This window comes from Neolamprologus brichardi, chromosome 8, assembly GCF_056152115.1.
Source record: "Neolamprologus brichardi isolate AB-2024 chromosome 8, ASM5615211v1, whole genome shotgun sequence".
Taxonomy (NCBI): Eukaryota; Metazoa; Chordata; class Actinopteri; order Cichliformes; family Cichlidae; genus Neolamprologus; species Neolamprologus brichardi.
This window is the reverse complement of record NC_142111.1, coordinates 8,861,555-8,880,252: the sequence shown is the minus strand read 5'-3', so window position 1 is coordinate 8,880,252 and position 18,698 is coordinate 8,861,555. Positions and strand designations below refer to the sequence as shown.

The 18,698-nt window shown below is 40.0% G+C and overlaps 2 protein-coding genes across 4 annotated transcripts in view; one reads left to right on the top strand and one right to left on the bottom strand.

Moving 5' to 3' along the window:
- The first annotated feature begins 548 nt into the window (after positions 1–548).
- On the top strand, positions 549–16,402 carry ace (angiotensin I converting enzyme (peptidyl-dipeptidase A) 1). Its single transcript, XM_006800990.2, has 25 exons — positions 549–943; positions 4,291–4,461; positions 4,549–4,636; positions 5,465–5,608; positions 5,731–5,922; positions 6,336–6,433; positions 6,593–6,762; positions 6,848–7,071; positions 7,351–7,495; positions 7,792–7,890; positions 8,924–9,046; positions 9,147–9,352; positions 9,489–9,625; positions 10,020–10,178; positions 10,574–10,661; positions 10,826–10,969; positions 12,192–12,383; positions 12,788–12,885; positions 13,011–13,183; positions 13,780–14,003; positions 14,095–14,239; positions 14,340–14,438; positions 14,640–14,762; positions 14,922–15,106; positions 15,825–16,402. The coding sequence occupies exons 1-25, from the start codon at positions 710–712 to the stop codon at positions 16,025–16,027; spliced, it is 3,864 nt and encodes a 1,287-aa protein (XP_006801053.1). The 5' UTR covers positions 549–709; the 3' UTR covers positions 16,028–16,402.
- Positions 16,240–18,698, bottom strand: part of itga3b (integrin, alpha 3b) — a 31,643-nt gene continuing 29,184 nt past the window's right edge. For 2 of the 3 annotated variants that reach the window (XM_035912135.2, XM_006800992.3), the window contains exon 26: positions 17,906–18,039. Coding sequence is in view for 1 of the 3 variants with exons in the window: in XM_087845380.1 (XP_087701506.1) it covers positions 17,872–18,039 (168 nt within the window). In the remaining 2 variants the exon portion in view is untranslated. Of the gene's footprint in view, positions 18,040–18,698 lie in introns of all 3 variants that reach the window. The other variant, XM_087845380.1, reaches the window with a different exon arrangement.

Sequence of the window (18,698 nt, the reverse complement as noted above, 5' to 3'; positions counted from 1 at the left end):
GGAACCAAGAACATAATGATGCACACTGACCACAATATTCAACTGAAGTTACTCACCATTTTCTTGTTACTTGCTTCCTTTTTCTGCTGATCTCTCAGTCCTTTTCTCCAGAGTCCTGCCACCCCCCACCCTCCAGCTTCATTCCCTTATCCCCTCTTTCATTTGCCCTGTCCTTATAACTCCCCCTCCTGACTGAGCTAAAGGAGGGAACTGAGAGCAAAGTATGTGGAGTCCCTCCCAGACACTCCACTGCTGGTTAGTGAGGAGCCACTGCCAAGCAGGCAGGCACACTGCACCAGTGTGTCATAGTCTGTATCTCATCTTGCTCTGTTACCGAAACTTCTGATCAGCCAGCCATCCAAATCCTCTCAGGCTGGTGAACAGAAACGGAAACAAGGGAAGGGAGAAAATTACAGAGGAAGGGGGTGTATGGGGTACTTTGTTCAGTGGTGTAAAGTAGTAAGAGGGAAGGCTGCAGGGAAATGTGGGCTGGGTTACACTGGCACTTAAAAAGAAGCTCGCGTTGGCTCCTGTGCATTTCACCAGCAGCCAGGCTGGGAGGCAAAGAAGGGAAGAGTGAAGGAGTGGATGAGACAACAGCTTCAGGGGGAAGGTGTACTCTCACTTCATTGAAGCAAGTGTATTTTTAGCCCTTCCACCCAACTACTTCACGGCTTTTTCTTTCACTGTGTCTTGGTGGGGGCTAGCCATGGGTACTGGTTTGGACAGGTTTCTGTGGTCAGTACTGCTGCTGCTGCCAGTCTTTGGGCAATCTGAGGCTCTGCCAGAAAGCTGGCTGCCTGGGGAATATTCAGACACCATCAGTGATGCACAAAGGTTCCTCAGTGACTACAACAGCACCGCCGAGGAGGTGTTTTTCCACAGTGTCTCTGCCAGCTGGAACTACAACACCAACATAACAGACCACAACTCAAAGCTTCAGGTAAGACATCTGCAGTCTCGAGCTCACAAGACAACTCGGTGGCCAACTCTTTCTCTCATGCTGATGTTTCATTGTCCACTGTGCATCACTCTTGTCAGTACTAGCATCTTGTCACCAGAAATGCAGAGTTTTCTGGGGAACTCAGCTCTGCTTGACTTGGAGATTACTACTATTCATCTCTCTCCAGCATTGCATGCTCAGTTTACTCCAAACGCAGCCAACTCTGCTTGCGCTTTACTGGAAAATAAATGAGATCTGAATGCCTGTGGTGTGAATGTCTTTAAAATAAATAAATAAAAAATAATTCTAATGGGTCTCGCCTGCTCTTATGTTGGCCTTTTTTTCTCGAGTAACTGTTTGCTTTATGATTCTTCTGCTTGAAGTATTTTGTCCTCATGGTAGCACTCTCTACTAAATGTAGTTTTGCACACACCAGTAGTCTTTATAGCCCGTTGTGGCAATATTTGCAGCCAGTAAAATGCCCTTTTAAAGCAATTTCAAAATGTGTTTTCTTAGAAGGGAGCTGCGACACGTTAATATCAGATTGCAATTGTTCTAAAACTGCATGTTACCACAGGTTTGAGAAACAGTTGCATTAAAAGCTTAGGGACACGATAAAGCCAGTAAGGCAGCAGAAAAGTACAGCGAGACTGGAGTCAGAAACCAACAAAGCTGCTGTGGTGTGGAAAAATCACACCCATGAAATAGTCAAACATCCAAGTCCTGTTGGACAGCTGTCGAAACAGGGATTTGGTAAACTATCTAGGCTTTGAACACTACTTCCCTGACAAACACACACACAACAGGTGTCCCACACTGAACTCCTTGAACAGGGTCAATTTACAGAATGTGTTTTGTTCCGCAGCCTGCTTTTGTGATGGAAGGTGAAAGACAAGCAGCCTCGCACATGCTGCGCATGAGCATATTTTCCTCCTCTGAGTTTTTTTTAAAAGAAGGATCAAAGTGAATCCGAGCATAGAACGCCGTCTAATCTGGCAACCAGTCAACTTGACAGAGACATTTTGCGATATGGGCTGCTCAGCAAATCTTGTGCAGTTAAATATTTTGAAAAGTCATATTTGCACACTGATCGTTCACAAAAAGCAAATAGAATAGAATTAGAATTCAACTTTATTGTCATTGCACATGCACAGGTACAGGGCAACGAAATGCAGTTTGCATCCATCCAGAAGTGCTTTTAGTGATATAGATATATTACAATATATATTAGCAATAATATAGATATGTAAGTATATTACAGGAATGGGTCTATTATGGTATGTTTATAATGTACACGGTATGAAGTATGTTATGAATATTCTATAACTATAAGTATGTACAGGCTGTCAGTATGTGCATAAACACACTTTACTTGTAGCTCCATTTCATTGCAAACATACAGAGCTTCTTTTTTTCAATGCTACTTGTATGTGTTCTAATTATAGAAAATGTTGCATAACTTAGTGCACATTTTTCCTCAACATTAGTGTTTTTTGAGATGCAGATGTTTTAAAAATATCTTTAAAAAATTGAAATGTAAAGACTGTATTTCCATAATCAGTTTAAATGCTAATAATAGGTGAGACAGCCCATTCCAAAAGGTAAAATTGAATTTAAATTTGTAAACTAATTTATTACTAATAGAAAATATATAAATGTAGCAGAAACTGAGTGCAAGCTTGCAGAGAGAAAATGATTGAGAAAAATAGAGATTGAGAGGTAGAGCACAAAGGTCAGAGTTAATGCTTCTCAGCCGCACCATTTCTTTGTTTTTTTTTTCCCTTCTCCTGCAGCCTGTTATTTTAGGGAAGGCTGCTAAAGAAGCAGATAAGAAAGGCTTACAGTGGAAACATTACTTGTGAGAAGCTACTGTTCTGTCAGCATGTGTGTGGTTGCATCAATATGCGTGTGCAATTATTTTGTAATATTTTTCATACTTATAGAAGCTAGTCTGATTTTCTCTACACCTACTACAAATAATAAAAAGCCGCAACACCATTAAAGGAATTCTTTACAAAAAAATTCAGAGGTGCATATAAGATTCACAGTTTATAGAGGAGCAAATGAGTGTTGAATGGCACAGCGGCCTTGAGTGCATCCATTCTTCTGAGACTTATTGTTCATGACCTATGTCTTCTTGATTGCTATAAAAAGAAGCTCTTGAAACTTACTGGAGCAGCAGATAAGCATGTGGACTTGAGTAGCTATAGTATTTTTTTCTTTTTAGAGATGTTATCCTTGAACAAAGGTTATTTCACTGAGCACTTGCTCAGTAGATAGGTAGAACTCTTTATTGCCACCACGGGGAAGATGTATTGTTACAGTTATCAATAAACCAGCAACTTGAAGACATATTCTAGTTACACAGTTATGGGACAAAGACAGAAGGCTGGTAAAACAAATGGTTAAAGAACTGGAAAAATTATGGCATTAGTTGAAAAAGTAGAAATGACAAAGATTAGCTTAAATCCTTGCATCAAACTCCATGTTCAGCCATCCAGCAAATTTCAAGAAATCTGCATGATTCTTTAAGGGAGACTAAATGTAGGCTATTGCTCTTATTTTTAAATGTAATTATTTATTTTTAATAGATTGTAAACATAAATATTTATTTATTTTATGTGGGAGTCACTTTTTAGTTCAGGCTCAGTAGTTTGACTGCGTATTTCAGTATGCCACTGTAGTTGTGCTGCTTGGGCAATACATTTTTTTCCGAGGACCCACACGAGAAACTGGGACTGTTGTGGAGGGCCACACCGACCAGTCCTATTGAGTTGGTGCAGCCCTCCACAACAGTCCCAGTTTCTCGTGTGGGTCCACGGAAAAATTAATTGCAGACTCATGATGCAAGATGAAGAAAGACACCCGCGTTGCACAAGGTATGTTTTACACGGATGCTGGCAGTTACATTGCTTTGAAAGTGCACTCTGGTCTATAATAGCAGCTTGTAAAACTGATCCGTCCTTTCATTTTCTGGAGGATGACAGTCTTCACAAAAAACTGGCATGTGTTATAACAAGCTGATAATAAGAGTCCAACCCCGTATGTCTTTGTGCCAACAGCTAGTTCCTACAGTACAGCTCAACAGAGACTTTCACCAAGTCTGAGTTTTCTCAAGTGTTCACTTATGCTCTTGACAGATATCAATAATTCAAATATTTACAAAAAAAAGAAAGAAAAAAAAAGAATGACCCTGCACCTTTGGCTTTTTCATGGTTTAAAAAAAACACATGCCATAAATATTTTTGATAATTATTATTTATTGCTACCTCTTGAGAGACCTATCAGTGCACTGTTTAAAATATTTAGTAGCCGTATCATTTACGTCTACCTTGTTTTGTCTTTAGGTAAGTGCATTTCTTGAAGAACAGGCATTTGTGGAGGCATGGGGGATCAAGGCTAAGCAGGTCTTCTCTTCTGGAGTTCTCGACACCCTTCCTGACCCTAAAGACAAAAAACTGATGGAAAAGATCAAGCACCTTGGTGCTGCCAACCTTCTACAGGAAGAAAGAGAGGAGGTTTGTCTGTCAGATATTTAACGAGTCGGTAACCATGTTTGTGACACTGCTAAACTCTTTTGTATCTTTTTAAAAAATTCTCTATAGTATAACACCATTCTGAGCACCATGGACAATATTTATTCGACATCTAAGGTGCACCCACAGCCAAACATCAGCTGGAGTCTGGAACCTGGTGAGTTCACTATAATAAATGCTCAGTTTTGAAGATCAAACAAGACAAGCAAATGATATGATGCAAGAATTTTTAAGATGTTCAAGTCGAAACAAGGCAGTGTTAAAGAATATGAACAAGTCAACAATGCCCGGGTAAGAAAACACTTTTATGTGATTAAGATCTTATCAGCTTTTAAAAGTAGCAGGATGGGGATATTCACTTCCATTCACTTCTCCAGGGGAAGTGCTGTGGTTATGTTGAGTGAAAATCTAGAGAAAAAACACATGGGTAGCTTTTAACTTCAACAGTGTTAATTGTGAAAAATAGTCCTTTGTGCTTTGCTGGCAAAACCTTCATAAAGTAACAGTGAGGCAAGAGTGCAAAACCAATTAGTTCTGCAACAATTTTTTTGTTTGTATAAGTAAATGCGTTCATTAAGGTGCAGTCCCTGTACTCGTTATTGGTTTCTTATTCTTGGAAATCATCCATCTTGGGTTACTCCATGACGCATTCCCCTCACAAAAACACTACTGTCTCTATCATAACAAAAACTTCCAGGTGTCGCTTTTCCCTGCCATTTTCTGTGCAGCTCAACTTTCACCTTTTCCTAACCTTCATTTCCTCTCTCTGGGATTTTGAAGAAAATTGTTGGTTTAAGTAATTGTCAAAATAACACTGAGTTATCACAAGTCTTCCTGCTGTGATAACGTGAGCAGACAGAAATCTAACCACCAGCACATCACCATGTGTTCAGGAAAACCTGAAGCTTTTGAGTGTAATGCACCGGATTAGCATCTTCCTGATTGTGACACTTTTTCCACATCTCTTTGCATTTCTATTTTAAAGAGCTCACAGAGATCATGGCTAACTCCAGGAGTTACAAGAAGCTGCTGTATGCCTGGGAGGGCTGGCACAATGCGTCAGGCGTGCCACTCAAACAGTACTATCCAAGCTTTGTGGGGCTCAGCAACAAAGCCTCACGAGCTGATGGTAAGTACTCCTTGCTAGCTGCTGATATCGAGCAGGAGATTCCTAATGGAGGGAAGAAGAAGCAAAGCAGAGTGAGGACACAGAAGTAGAAATGACCACATTAACATTTTTGCCCTGTTCAGGATTTCAGGACACTGGAGATGACTGGCGCGCTTGGTATGAGACTGAAACTTTTAGGCAGGACTTGGAAGAAATCTACAAGACCATTGAGCCGCTCTACCTGAATCTGCACGCCTTTGTGCGCCGCCAGCTCTACAACCAGTATGGCCCCAAATACATCAACCTTAAAGGACCTATCCCTGCTCACTTGCTAGGTAAAATGCATGCAGTATCCATCCAATATGAGCTACATGTACATGCATGCATTACTTAGGAGTTGGTCAGCCAAAACAATATAGCAAAAAATGAGAAAGGGCAGGCTGGTCTTTAATTTGTAATTTATTACGATGTATTTATTTTTAACATTAATGTCTTTAACATAAACAGTAATTTTTTTACTTTTTTTTTTTTTAACTTTTACTGTTTTTTCTGTAGTAAACACATATGCCATGGCCAACATAAGCTCAGAGAATTAGGATGCAGGCACACCATGGGAGTAGTATAATGCTCTTATCTCATTGCTGTGCATAAACATGCTGCAGCAGGCATTTCCTACAGTGCTTGTGAGTGGTCCACAACACAGTAAGTCAGAACTGTTGCTTAAGTGTGTTTTCCTCCTCACCCCCAGGAAATATGTGGGCCCAGACCTGGAACAACATTTATGATATGATGATCCCATTTCCTGACAAACCTAACATTGATGTGACTGATGAAATGGGCAGACAAGTAAGTAGGACGGGAAGCTTTTATGGAACTAGATTAGGTTAAAGGAGGAGGGGAAAGAACATTCTCTGGTTCTTCCAGACCATCAAGCTTTCACTGCAATTCTAATAATTTTGTCAAACAGCGTTAATTGCGACTAGTCTGATTGTTTCCACTTCACAGGGCTATAACGCCACACACATGTTTCGTGTGGCCGAGGAGTTCTTCACCTCTCTGGGTTTGGAGAGGATGCCTGAGGAGTTCTGGGAGGGATCCATGCTGGTTAAGCCTCAGGGTCGAGAGGTGGTGTGCCACGCGTCTGCCTGGGACTTTTACAATCGCAAGGACTTCAGGTAAAATGAATTTTAGTTGTGCTTCCCATATTTTTCATTGCTAATAAAACATAAAATTCTATTCACATTGCATTCCCTATTTAAGAATTAAGCAGTGCACCACAGTCACGATGGAACAGCTCTTCACTGTACACCATGAGATGGGACATATTCAGTATTACCTGCAGTACAAGGACAAGCCTATGGGCTTTCGCAGTGGAGCCAACCCTGGTTTTCACGAGGCTATCGGTGATGTTTTGTCCCTTTCGGTTTCTACGCCCAAGCATCTGGAAACCATTAATCTTCTGGAATCTGTGACATCTGACATCGGTAATAGCATGAACACAGAAATAAAACTTTTCCATACCACCAACATCCCTTCTGGTGGGCTTCAGTACCATAACTAAGAAGGCTTCCGTATAAGGGCATCTTTTAGAAGCAACACTGCAACACTGTGTAATTTATCCCCAAGACTCTAATACCAGAAGTGTAATAAAATCCAGATTTTTAGACACTCAGACAACTGAGATTAATTCTTATATCAATATCTTTCTTATCCTATTTGTTTGTTTGTCTGGTTTTACTGAACTACGCTTTGTGTTTCTCTAGAAACTGACACCAACTACCTGTTAAAAATGGCTCTGGAGAAGATAGCCTTCCTTCCCTTTGGCTACCTTATTGACCTCTGGAGATGGGATGTCTTTAGTGGAAAGACCCCTCAGGAGCGTTACAATGCTGACTGGTGGTATCTCAGGTAGGAGGTTATGCATAGAAACTGTTGTACAAGTTAAAAGAATTGCTTGTGAAATATGTTTGGACAGAATGGTTTTCTTGATAAGCCTATAGTCGAGTAACAAAAGGCATCTTTGGGTGCTAGGCAACCAGCATAGACTCAAGAAAGTTAGTGCTTTATTCATCTTGGAGGGAAACGATTGCCAGTAGGAGAAAAGAATTACAATGACTGACATGGGACAAACTGGTAATTGTTAGAGCAGGGGTCTCAGATTTATTGGCTGGCTGGATTAACCTGTCTCTTATTTCTTTTAACAGGACAAAATATCAAGGCATCTGCCCACCCACCAGGCGTACAGAGGAGCACTTTGATGCTGGGGCAAAATACCACATCCCTGGGAACACGCCGTACATCAGGTAAGCATCCTGTGATGGAGACGATCGATTGGATTATTGATATTTTCAGGACAGCCATCTGTAAAACACGATAGAGGCTCTGTCATGGTTTGGGGCTGGATTTCAGCCAGTCTGACAAGGAGATCTTGTCAGTATTATTGGAATTATGAAATCTTTAATCCACCATGTAATATTATGTTATAGATTTGCAATGACTTACATTTTCAGCATGACAGTGATCCCAAACACACTGCCAGTACATTAAAAGCGTACCGGGATAGGAAAAAACCACAACATGGTACAAGATCAGTCATGGATCGGCCCAGAGTCCGGACATGAACATTATTGAAGCAGAGTAGGATCATCTATACAGAGAACAGAACAAAAGGCAGCCAACATCCAAAAAGGAGCTTTGAATGTCTCTCAAGAAGAAGTTTGGAGAACTATTCCTGAAGACCTCTTAAAGAAATTACAAGAAAGTTTCTCTAAGAGAATTCAGGCTGTGTTGAAGAATAAAGACGATCATATTAAATATTGACTTTCATTGTTCGAATCACACAAACTATGTTCTGCCTTGTGTACTACATTTCTATGTGTGCAGACTTTGCACAGTACTGTATTAGTGCCTTAATAATAGGTATTGTGTGAAGGGCAACTCTGTGGCTGAAGTAAAGGCAGTGAACATGCAACAATGCCTGACAAGCTGAACACTTTATTGCGGTTTTAAAACAATACTACGGGCCTACAATAGCAGGAAATGTAGCAGAAGCTGGGGTGGTATGAGAAAATCCTCTGACTCCATCTGGTTTCATTTAGGAGATGGAAATAAAAATCACAGAATCAGTTACTTTAACAGAAAAAGATTGCAGAGCTTTCATATATGTGGCCTCAAACACATAATTTATATAATTTGTATACTCTGAATAGTCATTATTTTCTGTCATTTAATTTTTTTTCTTCATTTTTTTAAATTTTTTTTTTCCTTTTACCTTGTTTGGTATACGACCTTCATTTGCAAAAGTTAAAGCTTTTCTCCCCCCCCACCCCCCTGCAGATATTTTGTCAGTTTCATCCTTCAGTTCCAGTTTCATGAAAAACTTTGCGAAGCAGCCAAGCACACAGGTCCCTTGCACACATGTGACATCTACCGGTCTGCAGAGGCGGGAGCCATTTTAAAGTGAGCTGATTATACCTTCAAGTTAAATACCAGGATTATAATTAATGGCTTATGGGGGAAAAAATAAAGATGCAATGCAATTTCACTCTTATCCCTCCAGGAAAGTCCTTCAGGCCGGCTCATCTGAAAGCTGGACAGTTGTGCTCCAGGATGCTATAGGCACTAATAAATTAAATGCCAGCTCACTCATGAAGTACTTTGAGCCAATTATTGAGTGGTTGAAGAAGCAAAATGTGAATGAGACGTTGGGATGGCCAGACTTCAACTGGGTCCCACCTATGCCTGAAGGCTACCCAGAAGATATCGGTAAGTTACCGGATTGAGCACAACAAAGATTATTTACATCTTATAAATGTCATCACAAGTTGCAGCATTAGAAACATGTGAAACATTAGTTCGGTGACTTATTTTTGACTGACTTTCTTTTTTCCTGTTTACACAGACAAGAACACAGATGAGCTTGATGCGCAGAAGCTTCTGGAAGAGTACAATAGTACAGCTGAGGTGGTATGGAATGCATACACTGAGGCCTCCTGGAAGTACAACACCGACATCAATGAAGCCAATAAGCAGGCAATGGTGAGGCCCACTGACCAACCAGCTCAAAGGAGATTACCTTAACCATGCTCAAGCATCAGCTCTGCTCATAGTTTTGCCGAATCAATAAAATGAATTTTCTCGATCAAACTGTGTCATTGAATCAATAACTGATTGAGTTGATGTGTCACTAATAAATGCATGTGTGCATGATTCTAATTACCTATACACTGGTCCATCCATCCATCCATCTGTCCATCCATTTCTTGATCTGTCTGTCCATCCATCCATCCATCCATCTGTCCATCCATTTGTTGGTCCGTCGATCCATCCATCCATCCATCCATCCATCCATCCATCCATTCATCCTGCTTTCATTGGCATATAATGAAAATTGTTTAATATAAAATAAATGCTATTCATTATTCTTCCTTAGCTTGAAAAGAACCTGGAGATGTCAGCACACACCTTGAAGTATGGACTGCAGGCCCGTCAATACGACACCACTGACTTCCAAGATGGCTCGGTCAAACGCATCATTAAAAAACTCAGTGACATCGAGAGGGCTGCGCTCCCCTCTGCAGAACTGGAAGAGGTGTGAAGGAAGTTCCTAAATTCCTGAAATGTGTGAGAGTATTCAGAGCTGCTTGCTTGGTGTTTAAAACACCTCTAAGTGTTCCTCAACAACGATGGACATGCAAAAGGGAGGGAGAATATAAGCTACCGCAATCAGAGACTATACATGAAATATATTTAAAGGAATGTCTCTTTGTTTTGACCCCACTTACACCAATGTGAATATGTTGGCATTGTTTTAGGAAGGTGCAAATAACCCTACTCTATACTAAAAGAAATGCATTTATCTGATGAGGTCTTGGCTACAGAGCAGCTGTAGAAATCTGTCAGATACATTTAATAAATGTCACAACCTGTTAATAATTTCACTTGGATCAAAAGTAGTTTTTTTTTTTTTTTTTTTTACCTTTTTAGTACAATACGCTCCTGTCCAACATGGAGACCAAGTACAGCGTGGCTGAGGTCTGCAGAGAGAATAATGAATGCCTCCCTCTGGATCCAGGTATGACTATGGAAAAAATGCTGCAGATTGACTTCCAGATAAATAATGGCTTTTGGTAGCTGATACACGTGATAAGGCTAAATAGTGCAATTATCATCACACTGCCTTAGAGAGTATACAGTGAGCAAAGTTTGCATGATGAAATATTTTAAAATCTGTTTCAGATCTCCAGAAGATCATGGCAGAGTCCAGGGATTACGATGAGCTGCTATTTGCCTGGAAAGGATGGCGAGATGCTGCTGGCAAAGTACTCCGTCAGGATTATAAGAGATATGTTGAACTGGCCAACAAAGCTGCCACACTAAATGGTATGACATTTAAATGTAATTTTACACCTACTGTGAGATTCTTCATTAATCTGTCCTGCTGGAAAACTTTCAAAAGTTTGGCCTTGATGGAGACGGCAGTTATAGAACAGATTTTTTTCAGATGCATGGCAGTCAAAGTGTGGTTAGTATAAATAAGTGGAGTCAAGGAACTGTTTTAGTCAGTCCATCATATTTATACTCACCAGATACTTTGTTAGGTTCTGAGTTCAACCCCCTTTTGCACTCCTTGGCAGAGATTCAACAAAGTGCTGGAAACATTCCTCAGAGAGGCATTTCACCCAGAGAACTGCTGCTTTTATTCTCTATAAAACTCAGAGATGGTTGTGTGGGAAATATCCAGTAGGTCAGCAGTTTCATAAATACTACAACATTGAAAACTCACTCATATCACCTCTCTTCTTCATTTAGATGCTCAGTTTAAACTTAAACAGGCCGTCTTGATCATGTCTTTATGAACTGCTGGCATATGACTGGCTGATGTGATTAAGCACTTGCATTAATGAGCAGCTGAACAAGTGTGTCTAACAAAGTGTGTGTGTACATATACAGTATCTCCAAAGTGACAGAGCTGTGTGTACACAAAGGGTATTTGGCTGATGGTATATCTAAACAATGAGGACATATAAGGATTTGCAGTTAAACTGTCGCACACAGATTCACATTTTAGACCAGGAGTTAAATCATTTGCTCCACAGCACTTATCCTCAGCCAGAGTCCCAAGCTTCATCACACCCTAGGTTTTCCTTTTTCTTTACCTAAAAGAGCCTGAAAATTTTAAACAATTTGTCTTTTAAAAAATTGTCCTGTCAGGTATTTTATCAAAGAGATTTTTCCATTTTGCAGTGACACAGCAGGATGTATTATCACACCAGGCGGCTGACGTTATATAACAATAAAAACACACTTTATGGTATATAGTTTATGATTACACATTACTTGTCAGTGTTTAGGAAATGAAGACTTAATAAAATGATATCTGCTCTACAGTCAGCAGATTTGAACTATATATACTGTTAATTATTTACTAAAAATTGTTGGACATGCTAGGTGAATGTTTTACTCTCAAATAAACAGCAGCCTTTTTCTGACACCCCAGTAATATGAAATAAATCACTTCTCCAAATCAAAACACTTTACATGATGATGTTTAAAGTATTCCTCTGATTACTATTAAGATATTTCTCTCTGGCATTTTCTGTAGGTCACTCTGATAATGGAGCTTTCTGGCGTTCCCTGTATGAAATGCCTACCTTTGAAGAAGATCTGGAGACTCTGTGGAAGGAGCTGGAGCCACTCTATCTAAACTTGCATGCTTATGTTCGAAGGGGTCTATATAATAAGTATGGCTCCAACTATATCAACCTAAAGGGGCCTATTCCTGCTCATTTACTTGGTAAGTAATGCGATTTGACTGCACTCGAGGCTCTATATGGACTTCAGATATTTAGTTTTTTTGATGATAGCAAGGTCACAGGACAGAACCACTTTTCAGCCAGCGTTTCACTTTGGAATCCCAAGTATTCTAACTCTATAGACAAAACTCTCCTTTTATGTCTGAGAGTAGCCCCTTCATATTCTGTCGTTGACTGTAGAAGCGTTTGGATTTTGCCAAGATTTAATTTGCTTTCAGGGGCATCAAGCGTGAGATTGTGTGTGACAGTTCCACATGGTCAGGGATTGGAGCGACTCACAGTCCTAAATCCCACTTGGTTAAACACTGGCACAGCCGATGACCTTCTACCTGACTTCTTAAGACTAAAAATATGGAACATGAGTACTGTTTTTTCTCTTTTTCAGGCAACATGTGGGCACAGACGTGGTCTGGCATAATGGATTTGGTCATACCCTACCCAGACGCTACACAGGTTGACGCCACCCCAGCCATGGTGCAGCAGGTGAATCGATGCATGAACCAGCCGTTGCTTTAAAGCCATTACTGCACACTTCCAAATCCAAGGAAGCATGCAGAAAACATATGCAAGCATCTTTTCTTACAGTCTTTCTCATTTCTCTCACTCAGGGATGGGATGCCATCAGAATGTTTCAGGAATCTGACAAATTTTTCACCTCACTTGGTTTGGAGCCAATGCCGCCGGAATTCTGGAGCAAATCTATGCTGGAGAAGCCGTCTGATGGACGCCAGGTGGTGTGCCACGCCTCTGCGTGGGACTTCTATAACCGAAAAGACTTCAGGTTGAGCCTAACTTTTTTTCCCTTCAAGGTAGAATCAAGAGACACGTAGCAGCCTGGAAGCCTTACCAAAATCTTACAGAATATCAGTCAAATCTCAGAATCTTTATATGATACTTAACAAAGGCACTCCCCGAAGAAGCCTGGTAATGAAATGGGATGGCATGTACGAAAAACTTTTATAGTCTTCTTCTTTTCACGCATGTTCAGCTAATGTAAGAGCCTCATTTGCTTCACTAATACGGTTGGTTTAGAATCAGCAGCTGCCCTAACATGCTGCTCCACTGTGGCATCCACCTCAAATCTTCTCCAACCTTTGCTCATTTCTAATATAATTTCCAAACTGTTGGAGATTATATCATATGTCTCTTTCCAGTTTGACCTCAAAGAAAAACTATTGGCTCTGAGAAGGCAAAGATAGGCATGGCTAAGTAAAAGGGTATTTTTGTATTACTTTGGATATTGTTTTAGTAGAACATGTCAACTATATATGTTTACTATGTCTGTTATTAGTATTATTTGTGTGAGGTGGAGTCATGAGTTTGTCTTTGAAACATTTTCATAATTTGCTCTAATAATTTCTTTGTTTGCTTCTCCAGGATCAAGCAGTGCACTGTTGTCACAATGGATGACCTGATCACCGTGCACCACGAGATGGGCCACATTCAGTATTTCCTGCAGTACAAAGACCAGCCCGTGTCCTTCCGTGACGGAGCCAACCCCGGCTTTCACGAGGCCATTGGAGATGTACTTGCCTTGTCTGTGTCGACACCCAAACATCTGCAGAGCATCGGCCTCCTGGACAAGGTTGAGAACAACTATGGTGAGTGATGTTTGCAACAAAAGCAAAATCTTCGAATGCATGTTGCTGTATTACAGCATATGATTTTGGCATTTATAAACACCTCATTTAGAGAGTGACATCAACTTCCTGATGAGCATTGCACTTGACAAGATTGCCTTCCTACCTTTCGGCTACCTGATGGACCAATGGAGGTGGAAGGTGTTTGATGGACGCATCCCACACACCGAGTACAATAAAGAATGGTGGAACCTCAGGTAAAGTTTATATCACAGAAAATGCATTTATTGCATTCATAGATGATGGTTCACTAAGGAATTATAACAAGCATGCATGCCTCTTTTCTTTGCATTGCAGATTGAAGTACCAGGGATTGTGCCCACCTATAACACGCACTGAGGAGGACTTTGACCCAGGTGCAAAGTTCCACATCCCAGCTAACGTTCCCTACGTCAGGTAAGGCTTTCTGATTCTCAAGAACAAACACATGTGATATTTTATCACTGATAAGTGATAAATGATTCAATACTCACCACCTCATCATCATCGATAAGATAAATATGCTGTGGAACACAACACGATCTTACTATTGTGCAGTAGCACAACTGTACACTGAGCATAGTGCTGACCCTACTTTTTTTTATCATCTTCAATCAGGTATTTTGTCAGCTTCATCATCCAGTTTCAGTTCCACAAAGCTCTGTGTAATGCTGCCAAGCATAATGGACCTTTATACACCTGTGACATCTACCAATCCAAAGAAGCTGGAAAGCTCTTAGGGTTAGTACGCACACTTACACACACGCAAGTGGAGATGCTCATATGTATGCTATTTTTTTGTTTTCAGCACTGGCAGTTTAATTGTTTATCCGAGACATCCTTATTAGTTATCCTAGTCTTCTCTGACCTTCTCTCTAACCTTTCTATTGCTGTTTTCAGTGATGTAATGAAGCTGGGCTTCAGCAAGCCCTGGCCTGAGGCTATGGCTATGATCACTGGCGAGTCCAAAATGAGTGCCCAGCCACTCATGGAGTACTTCCAGCCTCTCATTGAATGGCTTGAGAAGGAGAACAGCAAGAACAATGATGTTCGCGGATGGCCAGATTACGACTGGAAGCCTTTTAGTATGTTAACAGAAACACATACATGTATTCACTCATCAAAACTTTGCTAATAAGTTTTCCATAGTCAAGGCCAAAAGTTTCTGAACACCTACTCTGAAAAAAAAAAAGAAACACACATGGGACTTCTTTGTGTGTGTGTTTCTCCTCTGCTGCAGCTGAAATGAATCTCCTAATCATTTTGTTTTACAATGCACAAGCTCTGACTGAATTGATAAAAACATTACCAAGAAAGTGAAAGAAAGGCCCTGGTAGGGATAGTGTAGAAAAGTGAACACATCTCTTATTGGAGAGATTAAATTATGAAACCAATAACTAGATGCAAAACTAAATGAATTAGTATGGAAATGATTTTTAATGCTTTTTAAAAGTATTAATTTCATTATTATTTTTCATTATTATTATCTGAAACTAGTACCGACACAGAAATGTTGTTACACATGTGCATTGTTACTCACAGAACAGCAGTTTTCTAATTAAGACATATCAGCCTGCGCCACCTCTTGGTATGAAGAGGAATAGCTCTTGTAAATACCTAGCTACAGCTGGGCCTCTTGTTTAAGCAGCTTTTACTGATCTCTGTAGATGGAAACGTATCTTCCCCATAGCTTTCCAAAATAAGCACAACAAGAAGCCATTTGAAAATGACTGCACACGTACCCTTTATGTTTTAATTGTTTAGTGAAAAACAACCATTTAAACATGTTTGTATCCCCAACAGGTGAATCTCCGACAGGTGAAGCTAAAACAGTGGATTTCCTGGGTTTAAATGTGAACAGGTCGGCTGCCATAGCCGGCCAGTGGATCCTGTTGGCCCTCGGCGTGCTGCTATTGGTGGTCACCATCCTTATGGCCTACATGTACAGGAAGGCAAGAAAGCCTGAAAAGTCCTTGTCTACTATGGAGCTGAAGCAAAAAGATTAGCCGTGTTTGAAGACTGAACGACGAGAGTGAAGCCTGACTTACTGTAGCTGGCACAATACCAACCTCAATGTGAACATCAGTGTTTTTTGTGTACTGCACAACATCTGAACAAATTTGCTCCTCATGTTTTGTCTGCCTACCAAGTTTTTCATATTTATTGTATACACAAAAACACAAAATTCCTTACTTGCCTATGCAAAAGAACACATGCAATTTTTTTTTGTAATTTATTTGTAAGCTTTGATGTTAAAGAAGGAAGAGTTTTAAAATGAAAATTTGTAAAGTCATTCATTGTGTAAGTGTTTCTGAATATTTGATTTTTTTTCTAATAAGTTGAATCCTCAGCATTTCTACAATAAAGACATTAAATATTTATTCTGCCTCTGGAGACGTGACATGAATGAATTACAAAAGTTATTAAAAACAATTTCATTACAATAAAAAAATGCACAGTAACATAAAAAAGGCAACACCACACGATGAAAAAAAATAAGAGCTTGTGCACTGTTTTCAGCCCTTCCCTCTTTACTCACAGAGTCAATACAACCTCTTTAGTGGCTACAGTTGCACAACAGAATACAGTACCTGCAGGCTCTCAGGTAACACAGACTGGAGCAGTAAAGCAACACTTAGTCCCATCAGAGACTGTTTAATAACAGGCTTATAACAGCAGTCTATCATTGGTCTTACAGGTTTACCTTAACGGGGGCCACAGAGGCCTAGAAACAATCCAAGAGAAGGCTTACTGTCTTTTAAAAATACAAAGCTCAATGAGTGAGAAAAGAAATTCATTAAAACAGTCAATTTAACCCAACTTGTTACTATATACAATTTATACGTACCTATGTATGCTGGATCGTAAAGTCTCCACATAGACATCATCCTACTAAACTAATCCAGTGTTGTGACTCCCTGTATGACATTCTTTAGATATGTATGTTAATGTATTAGCCTAAGATGATGTAATAAATAATAGTCAAGTTTACTCCCTGACTAAATCAACACACAGACATGAAGCTATTGCTTTTCAACTTGTTACAAACCTGCTTTCGGCGTTCACTGCTGTGGAATTCAATGCAGGAAATTACAGTGCATCCGCTGGGGCTGTTTAAAGTATTACAAGTATTACTCACCTATAAGTACAAATCCTGTTTCCCTGAAACCAGGCAAACAATGCAAGTACATAACCTGAACAATATATAATGTCACGTTCTGCATTTGAGGCTAGCGCCAAAACCATTCCAACGCAAAGTCAGGGTACATTTGATGTGAACATTCACTTATAAGAGAGCGGCTGCTGGTCATTATGTTCTAAGTGTAGGGGTTGAAAATGATCTACAAATCAACTTATCTTGATTTAAATCCCTAACAGAGTCACTGACTCCTGACCACAAAGTGATAGAAGCAGAAAGGACATTTACAATCACAGATTAGATATATACACTCAGATTAGATATGGAAATAGGCACGGTGTGAAACAGCACAACAAATGACCAGCAACATTTCTCAGAAATTTTAGGGAAAAAAAAGATATAAAAAATACACATACAGAAAAAAAATTCAGTACATTAGCTCCTACAACACAATCAAAACCAGCTACTTTTGTATGCGACACAGCTTCTAATGTACAAAGTACATGCGCATTCACAAGCGCTTAACAAGTTACAATCTCTGGAACAAAATGTTCAGTGTATTGCACAAAAAAAGAGTCTATAAAAAATAAAACCATTAAAAAAAATGAATGCACTATCCACAGTTGGTCCATGTTGGTCCACGTGGCTCAGTCTAGCCCAGGGTTTTTTGGCCTCTTGACACTGAGCAGTTCAGGGTTTAAAACAAAGGCCTCAGTAGTAGTAATGCTGCATCTCTGTCCAACTTGTGATCCAATACTTTTTCTGTGGCTCCTCGGGCTGAAACCCCAGATTGAACTGATAACGCTCAGCCCTGCGAATTTTCACTCCCTGGTGCTTTGGCATTATTCTGTAGTAGATGGCTCGCTTGAAGAAGCCAAGCTAGCAGGAAAAAAAAAAGAAAGGAAGAAGGTGACATTAAAAAGTTTGAGAGCTGAGTTTTTTAATGGCTTAAGAAGAAGATTTAGGATTTAGAAGCTGAGTAGATTCACGCTGACAGAGACAGAAATACGCACTACCCTGCTGATTAAGGGAGGATTCACATTCACACACAACTTGGGAGTGATGTCACTTTCAAGGTGACTGCATTCCAGTTGTAAAGTTGGAAAAGCACATAAAAAAATGTTTTTGTTCTGCTTCTTAGCAAGGTAGAGCCATTCATTCATTTATTTAACCAGTCATAAATACAAAACAGTGGCAGCAGAGATCAAATGTTTTACATTTTTGCTACTGTTTTTTCTTCACTGCCACCATCTTGTCAAGTTAGGGTTGGCTGCTTTGGTGTGTTCCAGATGAAAATTCTAACTGGGAACTCTGAAATTCCATCTTCCAACTTAATCTGGAATGCACTAAGAGTTGCTGGTGCGATCATCGATGTGGCATCAACCAATCAGTCCCAAGGCGAGCTAACAGAGCTTGAATGAGCATTTAAACAAGCTAGCTGTCTGTTAGCTCTCTTTGTTCATATGCTACATGGTGATTATTTATAGCAAGCATAAACGTCACCAGTTTCAAGCCAAACAAAAAGCTGTGCAAGCACC

What these genes read in the sequence shown, in the direction of transcription:
- ace (XM_006800990.2), top strand. Translation starts at nt 710, where the DNA reads ATGGGTACTGGTTTGGACAGGTTTCTGTGGTCAGTACTGCTGCTGCTG. An exon ending in GGGAACACGCCGTACATCAG is followed by an intron (nt 7,891 to 8,923) that starts GTAAGCATCCTG and finishes ACCCCCCTGCAG; the next exon opens with ATATTTTGTCAGTTTCATCC. An exon ending in TATAACCGAAAAGACTTCAG is followed by an intron (nt 13,184 to 13,779) that starts GTTGAGCCTAAC and finishes TTGCTTCTCCAG; the next exon opens with GATCAAGCAGTGCACTGTTG.